General features: G+C 45.0%; 1 protein-coding gene across 2 annotated transcripts in view; it reads left to right on the top strand.

Moving 5' to 3' along the window:
* lmcd1 (LIM and cysteine-rich domains 1) overlaps nt 1-13,250 on the top strand; it is a 259,560-nt gene extending 246,310 nt beyond the window's left edge. For both annotated transcript variants that reach the window (XM_067395759.1, XM_067395758.1), the window contains 2 exons: nt 11,331-11,546; nt 11,722-13,250. In XM_067395759.1, the coding sequence (XP_067251860.1) occupies nt 11,331-11,546; nt 11,722-11,850 (345 nt within the window). In that variant the 3' untranslated portion in view covers nt 11,851-13,250. The remainder of the gene's footprint in view (nt 1-11,330; nt 11,547-11,721) is intronic.
* The last annotated feature ends 645 nt before the right edge of the window (nt 13,251-13,895 follow it).

Below are 13,895 nucleotides of genomic sequence, written 5' to 3'. Positions count from 1 at the left end.
GAAGAACGCTCCTGGGTCCCAAGGGACGACATCTTAGACCCCAGTTTACTCCAAACCTTCCATGACAGTCACCCTGAGAAACCGGCACCGCGGGGAAGAGGACGACCACCACAGCGTCGGGGTTCTCGGCCCTCTGGAGCGGGCCGTGGAGGGGGGGGTACTGTCACAGACACGTCAGGTTCCAATGTCAACCAATCACAGCGCGCACCATCTCCAGAATACTAATCACCGCCACCTGCACCTCATCACTCCCCTCATCAGCAGCTCCATAAAACACTCACACTCACAGCACTCCACGTCCGGTCTCGTTTGCATACCATACCAGTTTGTGCTTACCTCAAGGACTCCCCTTCGCATACCTACCTGTCTCCATCGTGTCGATTCCCATTGTGTTCTTCGTCTGCCTCGTGAGTGTGTTCCCGTCAGCTTCCAAGTGCTCCAACGATCTCCAGTCTCCAGCGTCTGACTCCAAGTATTCCCAGTTCAAGTCATTCTACTACCAGTTCACTCACCTGTTTCATTCTCCTTGCTCTCCTGTGGTCAAAATAAAGACTGTGTTAAGTGATACCTGTGTCTGTCCTCCGTCTACTGTAAAAGAAGTACTCTGAATTTGAATTAAACGTGATTTAATACTGTCATAATTTACACTGTAATATCATAATCTGCCATCTGCAGCTTTGTGACAAATAATTGCAATGGCACATGATTATTTAGCCATTAATTACATAGATCTGTCTAATCAAATGTGGAAAATAGACTAACTACCACTAATAAATTTAATTTGATCTAAACTGTTTTCTGATTTTTACAGTTCATTTATATTTAGTCATAGATAAATAGTCATAGTTTATTCCCGGAACTAAAGTATGTAGGGTTTGTTTCTGGCGGGACCCTCATTAGTGACGCACGCTAGGTGTTCTCTTGGCTCGTTTGTTGTGTTGCTGGCATTTTAAACTAATAAATGTAGACTGCTTTGGTAAGCCGAATTAATAATTAAAGACATATTTACATGTATGTTTTATTGGGATGTTCAGGAGGTTATGTGCAGTTATTAACTGTATTTGTATTTTTGTCATTTAAATGTATATGCTTTGATTAGCATTAGCTTGTGGTCGCGCGCTATTTTACATGTAAATGTGCCTTATGTGTGTCTTTACAGGTATGTTTATGGCTTGCTTTCAAGTCCATATATGTTTAATTATATAAATAAAAATAAAATACAAATACTTTTTATTTTAGTTTTTTTGTACAGAAACAGAAACTGTTTAGGATGTAAAGGAATAAGGATGGCATAAGGATGGCACTCTATAGTATTTATTCATATATTAGTTAATGATGTGTGATATGTGCATCATGTCATGACTTTACTTGAGGGGGCACAATCATAATTAACTCATTATTAACTAAGCATATACTAACATCAACTAATGGTTTGTTAATGTATACTTATGTCATGACTTTACTTGAGGGGGCACAATCATAATTAATTCACTGTTAACTACTTACCAAATTCAGCTCATGATTATCATTAACTTACTATCAAATACACATGTACTAACACAACTATATAAGTAATCAGCCCAGTAAAGTGATGTTGTGTGACTTTTCAAAAAGTCAGAGAATGGAGGTACAGTATGATCACGGCCTGCGTCTGGATGGAGAGTGATCTTCTGAATCTGATACCAGCAAACGCTCCCTTACCTTAGTTCATGTTTCCTGTTTGGTTATTTTTTTGGGAACCGATTCCTCAGGAACTGATGTAAGTCACAGTAGTTTAGTTTGATAGGAAAGAATATCACAAAACAGATTAAGACCTTTTAAGATAAATAGTGTATTTAGTATTTTATATGTTTGATAAGGAGGATAAGTGAAAATAATGGCAAACTAATCCTGTGCCTTTCAGTGATGTTTATAATGAAGCTGCTGATGTCAGTAGTTTAAATTCTGACAATAATAAATTGTTTAAATTTATTTCAAAGTCCAAATAATGTATTATTCCTTCTTATAGAGACTGTTTGATTTAGTTTACCCTAAATGTTAATTAATGCATTAATTATCAAACATGTATTAACGCATAGTTAAGGCTTCTGTTTTCATGCATGAATCCCTATGACTCCTGTCGTAGTTAAGGATCACTCTTCATTAGTTCATATCTTAACTAATCATGAGTTCATGTTGAAGTAACTATTAATTCAGGTATTAGTTCATGGTTATTCATGTACTGTTATTGTAAAGTGTTACCCAATAAAGAGTTTCAAACAACTCTGAGTTAAAACTTGAACTCTGAGTTGACTTACTCTGAGATGGGAAACTCTGAGTTTTCAGTTTCAGAACAGCTGAATTAGTTCAGTCGACTCTGAGTAGGTTGACTTAAAGTTAATCGTGCACCATGACTATGAAAAGCCATCATCTATGGAGCTCCGATATTACGATTCACCATGGCAACAGCACGTGACAAAATGACGTCCGCATACTTCTGAGTCAATGCAAGTTTAATTCTTATCACTGTTATAATATCAAAGGTGAAACCTGGCAGAAAGATAAGTTATTGAACTAATATTCATTTTCATGGTATCCCACATGCAAAAATAGAAGAAGAAGAAAAGAATAATAATAATTTAAAAGCATGCAATAATAAGAGTGTAAATGATTTTATCATTATTAAACACTCGTTAGGCAATTTACTAATAATTTAAATTTCTTCATTTTTATTGAAAATAAAAGCGTTTCTTATGTGATATGTGATAGGAAAAGGGAGAATAGAGAGCTCGGCAGAAGGCTGCTTCGAACCCAGTCAATCACAAGATAATTCTCCAAATCCAATACTCTACTGCCTACACCACTGCAGTCAGGAGAATGAAACTTAATTTAAACATGATCTGACATTGGTGGGTGGGTCTACTGTAACTTTGCTCTTAGTAATAGACACTCTGAATAATCTTGTTTTCCGTTTGCATGAAGATTATTTTTATCACCACACTGCCAGATATTGATAATTTTACTTAAGTAAAATACACTTAATTTAGATCCCCCCAGGAAACAAGACTAAATATCTTATATAATTTTCTTATATAGAAAATCCATCTTGATTTAAGAATTTCTAGATATTCGTACTTGAAATAGGACAAAAAAATACTCAGTATGAAAAGCATTTTTGCAGCATGAATGAAGGAATGAACTATTCAAAAATCACTAGCACTTTAAAAAGGAGGAGGAGACCGAAAGAAACGTCTCCATTACAAAGGTAACCCTCGTTCCCTGAAGGAGTACGTCGGACAGACTGACGAATAGGAATCTCGCTAGAGAGGCCAATCTACTTCGAGTGTAACTAAAACGAGCCAATGCACATTGGCATGCAATCATATGCATAAGCTGCTCGCCTCACAGCGTGGGTATATAATGAGCAGCAGGTGCGTTGCATCTTCTGGTTTTCGCTGAGGAGCCGAACCGGATAGGCGGCAGCATCAGCGGGGTACAGCGACTGTGGCGACGGGACATACGTCTCCGTTCCCTCCTTCAGGGAACGAGGGTTACCTTTGTAACCGAGACGTTCCCATTCAGTCGGTCACGTTCGACGTACGTTGGACAGACCAATGAATAGGAATCCCTACCAAAGCGCCACAGGAGCTGCCCCCTTCCAGCGCTCTGTTGTAAGCCACCTGAACCCCCTTGCCTGAGGATGGTGGGACAGGGCTAACACAGAGTCGATCACTGCTGCTCCCCAAAAGCTATTCAGTGAGACTATTGGATAACGCTGGGAAAGCTTACCCTTTCGCTGGGAAAGGAACGCTGCGGAAGTCACATCCTTCCCCGAAGGAGTTATGTGGAGAAGTACATATGGACTAACCCTGTGGGGCTGTGCTACATATGGAAGAGCTGGGGTGACTCCAACCCGATGAAGGGTAGGTTCTCCCAGAGGGAAAGACACGGGCTTCGTTTAGGAGCAACCGTGGAATCAACCATATGGGATCCCCGTAGGGTCACACATATGGAACCCAGCCTAAACCCGGTTCTCAAAGATACAACAGAGTATAGGCCTGGCCCCAGACGCTCCGCCACGTCGGCTGCCGAAGGGATATCGGAGGACTCAACAGGGTCTGCTGTAGGGACTCTCTGGAGAAAATAAGCGCAGCAAGCCGACACTAAGCCGGGGCCTCTCCGTGCCTCTGACCTGTGACAAGAACACGGGAGGAGACCGGCTCAACATGAAGGCTATAGTATCTAGCGAACGTGTTAGGTGTCGCCCAGCCCGCAGCTCTACAAATGTCTGTCAACGAGGCGCCACGAGCCAACGCCAAGGAGGATGCAACACCTCTCGTGGAGTGAGCATGCAACCTGAGCGGGCAGGGCATGCCCTGAGCTTGGAAAGCCAGGGCGATGGGACACTATCCAGTGGGCCATCCTCTGCTTGGAGACAGCCTTTCCCTTCTGCTGGCCTCCATAACAGACAAAGAGCTGGTCTGAGGTCCTGAGGCTTTGAGTTCTGTCTATGTACAGTCGCAAAGCGCGAACTGGACAGAGTAAAGCCAGGGCTGGGTCTGCCTCCTCCGACGGCAGCGCTTGCAGGCTCACCACCTGGTCCCTGAAGGGAGTGGTAGGATCCTTGGGCACATAGCCCAGCCGGGGTCTTAGTACCACGTGGCCATCACCCGGCCTGAACTCCAGGCACGATTCGTCGACCGAAAATGACTGCAGGTCCCCTACCCTCTTGATGGTGGCCAATGCAACCAGCAGCAAAGTCTTCATAGACAGAATCTTTAAGTCTGCCGATTGCAAAGGCTCAAAGGGAGCAATCTGAAGTGCTCTTAGCACCAGAGCGAGGTCCCAAGAGGGTATGGAGGGGGGACGAGGAGGATTTAACAGTCTCGCCCCCCTAAGGAACCTGACGACCAGGTCATGCTGATCAACAGATTTGCCATCTATGTGGTCGTGGTAAGCGGAGATAGCAGCAGTATGGACTTTGAGGGTGGAGGGGGACAGCCTACGCTCCAACCCTTGCTGCAAGAAGGAAAGCACGACTCCGATCGAGCATCTTCGGGGGTCTTCTCAGCGAGAAGAGCACCACTCGACAAACAGGTTCCACTTCGAGGCGGAAGCACGTCTCGTAGACAGTGCACGTGCCGAAGTGATGGTGTTAAGTACCTCAGGGGGTAAGTCTCCTAGAACCTCCGCGTCCTGTCCAGGAACCAGACATGGAGTTTCCAGAGGTCTGGACGCGGGTGCCAAAGAGTGCCCCGTCTCTGAGAAGAAGGTCCTTCCTCAGAGGAATGGGCCAGGGAGGGCTGTCGCAAGGAGTGAAAGTTCTGGGAACCAGGTCTGGTTGGGCCAATAGGGCGCAACTAAGAGGACCTGCTCCTCGTCCTTCCTGACTTTGTACAGGGTCTGTGCAAGTAGGCTCACTGGGGGAAAACACATTTTTGCGAAGGCCCCGGGGCCAGCTGAGAGCCAGTGCGTCTGTCCCAAGTGTTCCCTCGGATAGAGGGTAAAACAACTGGCAGTGGGAGGTTTCCGGTGAGGCAAACAGGTCTACCTGAGCCTCTCCGAACTCTCTCCAGATCAGCTGGACCACCTGGGGGTGGAGTCGCCACTCTCCTGGCCGCTCAGCTCATGATAGCTCGTCGGCCACATGGCTGAGCACACCAGGGACAAGAATGGCACAAAGCGACCTCAGACTGACTCCAGAAGAGGAGATGGCGGGCGAGTTGCGACATGCGACGGGAGCGTAGACCACCTTGACGGTTGATGTACGCAATGGTCGCAGTGTTGTCCGTACGGACAGTACATGCTTGCTCTGTAGCGGCCCTTTGAGGTGGCTCAGAGCAAGACGTACTGCTAGCAACTCGAGGCAATTGATGTGCCAATGCAGATGGGAACCCGTCCAAACCCCTGACACTGCATGCCCGTTGTACGTGGCACCCCAGCCGGTGGCAGAAGCATCTGTGAATACCACAGCATGCCGGGACACTTGTTCTAGGGGCAATCCTGCCCGGAGAAACAAAGGGTCCGACCAAGGACTGAAGGCTTGGCGGCACTCCTGAGTGATTGGCACCCGGAACGTGCCGCGTTGCCACGCCCATCTCGGGACTCTGCCGTGAAGCCAGTGTTGAAGCAGTCTCATATGAAGCAGACCGAGCGGGGTTACTGCCGCCGCGGCCGCCATATGCCCCAGGAGCCTCTGAAAGAATTTCAGTGGGACTGCTGTCCTGCCATTGAATGTATTCAGGCAGTTCAATACCAACTGAGCACGTTCCTCTTTGAGGCGTGCTATCTGTTCGACCGAATCCAGCTCCATACCGAGAAAAGAGATCCTTTGCACAGGGGAGAGTTTGCTCTTTTCCCAGTTGACCTGAAGACCCAACTGGCTGAGGTGACTGATCACCAAGTCCCTGTGTTCGCACAACCGATCCCAAGACTGTGCTAGAATGAGCCAGTTGTCTAGATAGTTGAGAATGCGAACACCCTGTTTTCTCATGGGAACGAGGGTTCCCTCCACGACTTTCGTGAAGACGTGGGGAGATAGGGCCAGCCCAAAGGGTAGGACTCTGTACTGATATGCTCGACCTTCGAACGCGAATCTCTGGAATGGCCTGTGTCGCGGAAGAATCAAAACGTGGAAGTACGCGTCCTTCAGGTCGATTGCTGAAAACCAATCTCGGGGACGGATGCACTCGAAAATGCGTTTCTGCCTGAGCATTTTGAACGGTAGCTTGTGGAGGCTCCGATTCAAAACTCGCAGGTCCAAGATCGGTCGTAACCCGCCTTTTTTCTTGGGTACAATGAAGTAGGGGCTGTAGAACCCCGACCTCAAATCGGCTGGAGGGACCGGCTCTATCGCATCCTCCGCCAGTAGGACTGCGATCTCCGCACGCAAGACAGGGGCAACGACATCTTTCACTGTAGTGAAGAGGACATCCCTGAACATGGGGGGATGCCAGGCGAACTGAATCGCATAGCCGAGCCTGATGGTCCGAAGGAGCCAGCGAGACGGACTGGGGAGCGCTAACCAGGCTCGCAGAGACCGTACAAGCGGGACCAAAGGGAGGCTTTGGCTGCCCGCTGCTTGCTGTTGTCCGCTGGCGACAGAAGAGGGGGATGAGAATGGTGAGGTTTTTCTCCTCCCACTGCTCTCCAAACCTTCTTCAGACCTGGAAATGGAGGAACTGCTCTTTTCAATTTGGGTACCGCTGCCTCTTGGGTCAGTGGCGGAACAGAAACAAACCCAATAAAAGGATTTACCACCCAATTCATTAAAAGTCATGCAGTAGCACACTGTATGATAGAATAGGTATAATAGATTGTGGCGACCAGGGCGGGCGAGAGCCGTGAGGGAACGGTGTGAGGCCGGTGGCACGAGAGGTAACGAGCTACACCTGGGAGGCCTTGAGTCTCTCAAAGAGTAGTTTGAGTGGTTTTTACCTGACACAATCCGGACCTGAAAAGACCCTGCAACAAATCATCGACTCGGAAAACCCTTCTCTCCACGCTGACAAGGAGATACACATTTAAAGTCGACTCAAGCAAGTACCTCCAGATTCTAAAACTGAACTGGTGCATTAAATTAATGATTCATGATTTGTTCAGGTCAGGTCTTTTGAAGTGCACATTTTGCTAGGAATCCTGTTCATCATATCACTCTCTCTCTTAAAACTTTCTCTTTCATTCCCTTTCTTACTGCAACGTGTGTGTGTGTGTGTGTGTGTGTGTGTGTGTGTGTGTGTGTGTGTGTGTGTGTGTGTTAGATTGTGTAAGAATAAATAAAGTCTATTGTAGATTTTAAAAGAAAGTGTCTTGTATTATGTGCTTGTAAAATTTAATGTCTTAAACTGTCGATCTTAAAGTTACCGGGCTCTAATCAGTGTTTTCACGATAGTGGATATTCGTATCCGCTACAAAAACGACTCGAGCAGATGAACGCTGGACGATTCAGTTGCTCGGTCGTAAACTAATTGACTCTATAATTCCCTATAAATTAATTATTTAATTTGAGCTAATTTTGGTCCTTACAATCTCTATTCAATAAATCTGCTGTTGTATATATCACTTACCTCTGTGTTCCTCGTCTATCCGCTGACAGAAGACCAGAACCAACTTCCTTCCAACTACTCGGGTGAGGCGGTTGAATGTAGCAGTTTCCTTCTGCAAGTATCACTGTACATTGCGATGCATTCTCATAAATTCAACTATGAATGATCTACAGTGGCGTTTCTAATCTCACTGCTCACTGGATGTGCATTTTTCTGGGCACAGGCCATCTGGGATTCACATTCTGATCTCATTAACTCTTTCGATGACTTCTCGGGATTATGCTTGTATTTTGGAGTTCCCGGGCACTGCATCCATATGTGTCCTTCACGTCCCCCTTACTACTCCCGGAAGCTTTCCTCAGCGGAGCGGAATTATGACATCGGAAACCGGGAGTTACTTGCCATCAAGCTGGAATTAGAAGAATGGAGGCACTGGCTGGAGGGCGCCCAACACCCATTTACAGTTATTACAGATCATAAGAACCTGGAATATCTTCTTAATGCCAAAACCTTCTGGGCTCCCTTCATGCTTCCCCGGGCTCTTGACATCCAGGCAGCCAGTGAACTCTGTCGCTCCTCCCAGCTTGGTACTGGTGGCCCACCATGGCCCGGGATGTCTCCCAGTTATGCTCAGTCTGTGCCATCTCAAAAACTTCATGTCAACTACCGTCAGGAAAACTTGTACCACTGCCCATTCCCCGTCGTCCCTTTTCATACCTTTCATACCTTTCATACGTCTCTGATCGTGGGCCACAATTCACTTCCCGGATATGGACTACCTTTTTCAAACTCCTTAATGTCTCTGTTAATCTTTCCTCAGGATATTACCCCCAAACCAATGGCCAAACTGAGCGGAAGATTCAGGAGATTGGGAGATATCTCCGGGCACACTGTCATGACAACCAACATGGCTGGAACTGTTACCTTCCCTGGGCCGAGTATGCACAAAACTCCCTCAAGCAGTCAACCACAAGTCTCACCCCGTTCCAGTGCATACTCAGCTACCAACCCCCTCTGTTTCCCTGGACAAAAGAACCCTCCAACGTTTCAGCCATAGACCACTGGTTCCGAGCAAGCGAGAGAGTATGGGTCTCAGCTCACGTCCACCTCCAGCATGCTGTGCGGAGGCATAAGATGTTTGCAGATGCAAGTCGATCTGCTACCACTGTTTACCATCCTGGAGATAATGTCTGCATCTCAACCTGTGAGCTGCGCCTCCGCCAGCCATGCCGGAAGATGAGTCTCCACAATATTGGTCCGTTCACCATCGAGAGGCAGATTAATGAAGTCACCTACCGTCTTCAACTCCCGCAAGGCACCACATTCTACTGACTGAATTTCACCAGAGCCACCCTGACCGTCCCGCACCCAGAGGCCGTGGCTGCCCCCGTCGCCATAGAAGGGCATCAGGAGCTGCCCCTGGAGGAGGGGGTACTGTCAGGGAATCAACCCAGTCACCACCGTCATCACTCACCACATTCACCAGATCGCAATCACCTGATTACTAATTCCCTGCAGCTGTCATCAATCAACAGTCTACACTCCTCCTGTTCATTTACTGTCTGGTCTCAACCTTACCTTGTTGTGTTCCCGGATCGTCTTACCTGTTCTCTACTCACCAGTTGTTCCCACCTACCGTCCTGGCTCTCCTCAGCCTCTGCTCTCTGTCATCTCCATGCTCGTTGGTTACTGGATCTCCTACAAAAGAAACAAAGACTGCATCATTCACAGATAAGCTGAACCAAGACATTTCAACTCCAAACCCACTTACCTGGACTGCCTTCTCTGCTGGGTTGTTGATTCATCTCTATTCAATAAACCATAAACCTGCTGTTTTGTATATCTCTTACCTCTGTGTTCTTCATCTATCCGCTGACAACTATATTGCCAAAAGTTTTGGGAGGGGTGCCTTTACGTGCACATGAACTTTAATGACATCCCATTCTTAATCTGTAGGATTTAATACAGAGTTGGCCTACCCTTTGCAGCTATGACAGCTTTAACTTTTCTGGGAAGGCTTTCCACAAGGTTTAGGAGTGTTTTTAGTGGAATTTTTGACCATTCTTCTAGAAGCTCATTTGTGAGGTCAGGCACTGATATTGGACGAGAAGGCCTGGCTCCGCTCTAATTCCTCCCAAAGGTGCTCTATCGGGTTGAGTTCAGAACTCTGTGCAGGCCAGTTAATTTCCTCCACACCAAACTCACTCATCCATGTCTTTATGGACCTTGCTGTGTGAAATGGGGCGCAGTCATGTTGGAACAGGAAGGGGCCATCCCCAAACTGTTCCCACAAAGTTGGGAGCATGAAATTGTCCAAAATGTCTTGGTATTCTGAAGCATTAAGTGTTCCTTTCGGTGCAACCGAGGGGCCAAGCCAAACCCCTGAAAAACAACCCCACACCATAATCCCCCCTCCACCAAACTTTGCTCTATGCAGTCAGACAAGTACCGTTCTCCTGTCAACCGCCAAACCCAGACTTATCTATTGGATTTCCAGACAGAGAAGCGTGATTCATCAGAAAACACCTCTCCACTGCTCTAGAGTCCAGTGGTGGCGTGCTTTACACCACTGTATGTGACGCTTTGCATTGCACTTGGTGATGAAAGGCTTGGATGCAGCTGCTCGGCCATGAAAACCCATTCCATGAAGCTCTCTACGCACTGTTCTTGAGCTAATCTGAATGCCACACAAAGTTTTAAGCTCTGTAGCTATTGACTCTGCAGAAAGTTGGCAACTTCTGCGCACTGTGCGCCTCAACATGCGCTGACCCCGGTCTGGGATTTTATGTGGCCTACCACTTCGTGGCTGTTGAGTTGCTGTTGTTCCCAATTGCTTCCACTTTGTTATGATACCACTAACAGTTGACCGTGGAATGTTTAGTAGTGAGAATTTCATGAATGGACTTATTGCACAGGTGGCAACCTATCACGGTACCACGCTTGAATTCACTGAGCTCCTGAGAGCGACCCATTCTTTCACAAATGTTTGTAGAAGCAGTCTGCATTCCTAGGTGCTTGATTTTATACACCTGTGGCCATGGAAGTGATTGGGACACCTGAATTCAGTGATTTGGAGGGGTGTCCCAATACTTTTGGCAATTATCTAATATGGGTGTCATAATTATAATCAAAAGATATCTTTGAAGTAAATGACCATTGTCATTGGTCATCTGTGTGTTTAGAAACAAAGTAAATAATTAGTATTCATTTCACCATTTTCACTTTTTTGTTAATCTGTCTTTGCTATTTTCCCCCACTCCTTCATACCTGATGTTTACATTGTCTGGCTTTCTGTCTGTCTCGCAGCATTGCAGTGGCTGTGGACAACTGGCTGTTCTGGACAGTCCTGTGGTGTATGCTGACAGGGCTGGGTACACAAGACTGTGGCATCCCACCTGCTTTGTGTGCTGTGAGTGTGGTGAGGCTCTGGTGGACCTGATTTACTTTTGGAAGGAAGGAGCCCTGATGTGTGGACGCCATTACTGCCAGAGCATCAGACCTCGCTGCCTGGGCTGTGATGAGGTAAATCAAAGCACTTTTTATCCAGAGAAGAGAGGCTTAAAGAAATTAAAATAAAAGAAAATAAGGAAAACTGAACCAGACCAAAGATATACTCATTATATATTCTTTACCTTAAGATGTGTATGTGAAATAAACACCAATGAATTCTCTGTCTGTCTCTTATTTTCTTTTGTAGCTGATCTTCTCAGAAATGTTTCTTCAAGAGGCCAATGGTCACATCTGGCATAAGGAACACTTTTGCTGTTGGCTGTGTGGGCAGAGTATCAGAGTTCAGTGTGGCTGTGACAAACGGCAATCAAAATAGTTTGCAAAACAGTCAAATACTCCAGAATATAATGTTAAAATGGCACCATGGTAAATAGGCAAAGAACACTTACACCCAACATTTAAAAACCCTGCGTCAATATTATCAAAATCACAAAATATTTATTTTTTATTATTATAATATTTACTATTTTTAAAATATTAAAAGTCTAGAACCTAATTAAGGGGTCATGAATTGAGAAATCAAATCTTTTTACATATAATTGTGCTATAAAAACATACTTTATGTTTCCGAACTCAACTAATTTTTTGGAAAACAAACTGCCACTTCCAGGTTTTATTACATAATAGAGATGCACAAGACTGCCTGAACACAAAGGATTCGTTTACACTTTGCATTAACATGCGACCTGTATCTGGATGTTGTCCACATACGCATTGAAAAGACAAGTGTAAGACAAGTCTCTCTGCGTGGCTGTCAGAAAATAATGGACAGAAGCGGTTTTGACAAAAAATTAAACTTCTTTGAACTTTACAATAAACGTCTATCTTTAAAACAGTTTATTTAGACTTACATGATACCTTGAGTGTAATTTTTCATTTTAATTGTGCGACATTATCTAAACGAGACGATTACGTATGTTTTTATTGTTTCAGTATATTTCCAATATTGCACGCTTAACTTCATAACTTTAAACCTGGATGATGTGACTTGTTTAACATGATCAACCCAGTAATTTTTCAAATCTGGAAGTATTTTTTCATTTAAAAAAATTAATTTGATCTAAGACTGGAGATTGCATTGGAAAGTAAATTAGCCTAAGTGAGTGAAAGCAATAGGACATTGTTTAATTTGTATCATCTTTACTCTTATCTGGTGTCGCATAGCCTATCCTTGTTTAGTTCTAATTAATGCTCTTTAATGTGATGCGCGTTCTTTTATAAAGTGTTCGGATTCTGCCGTTACATATTACACAATCAATACAAATGCTTGCGCGCTCCTTTCAATCATGAAATGCGTCAAAATATTTTTTTTCACCATACAAGATTAATGTTGGGAAACGTAAATTGGTAGATTGTGAACGATTGTACTTTTGTAGATTAAATCACAAAAATTCCATGCTGTGTGTGCACTGCATTGATAGAGGCTAAAGTGAAAGTTTTTTTACTCTATGAAGCCATTTGAAGCATCTGCCTTTCAAATGCACCTAATTTAAATATTGTGCGGGGAACAGAAATCCAATCAGTTATCCAGATACAGAGGCCACTTAATGTGAACAAATATAAATGCGCTGTGTCCTGATTGACTAATAATCTGATCTGCTTGATTGGATCACGGTGATCGCATATTAATGCCAAGTGTAAACGCAGCCAAAGATTAACCCCTACTTCTTCATCATCTCCTCTTTGACCAACCCACTGGTATACATAAACAGAAAGAAGAACTACTACAACAAAAATAACATTACTTTCCAAAGGATTTTGGAAAGTGACTGTTTATTTTCAACTATGTGAATGTCTCAGCATAGCGTTCATATCAGTTAGAGCAGTGGTTCTCAAACCTGTTCTGGAGTACCCCCAGCCCTGCCCTGTGGGTGTGTCAGATATAGGGACACATAAAAAATGTGCAGGGTTGGGGTAATCCCGGACAGATTTGAGAACCACTGAGCTTTTTTTGTTCAGTTAATTTTTTTGCAGATAGACTTTACAGAAAAATTTGGACCCAACAATAATGCGGCAACATGTGAGTTCATTCTAATGTCTAATCTGTGATTTTTGATCTCAGACTCATGTTTAGTCAGACGTTTGTAGCAGAATTGTTTATTCCTGTTAATATGTCGGTAAATCAAGATTTTTTATGCAGTGTAGATAAGCCTCATCCGCTTCCGGCTTCCGGCCGCCTTCTAAGCATGTCTCCTGCCGACATCCGGCGCGCCCCTTGAGAGCTTTTCCCACGGCTTATTGCCGCTCTAAAGAGCGTTTTCCTCAGCGGTTCTACCTCTCTAAAAGAGCTTCCGCGGCCCTCGCCGCTCTAAAAGAGCCCACCAGTCGCCATTATAACGGTGGCGGCGTTGTTTCAAATGC

The sequence above is a fragment of the Chanodichthys erythropterus genome, chromosome 10 (genome assembly GCF_024489055.1).
Source record: "Chanodichthys erythropterus isolate Z2021 chromosome 10, ASM2448905v1, whole genome shotgun sequence".
Classification (NCBI taxonomy): domain Eukaryota; kingdom Metazoa; phylum Chordata; class Actinopteri; order Cypriniformes; family Xenocyprididae; genus Chanodichthys; species Chanodichthys erythropterus.
The sequence above is the reverse complement of the archived record's forward strand: the minus strand, read 5'-3'. Positions and strand labels throughout refer to the sequence as shown.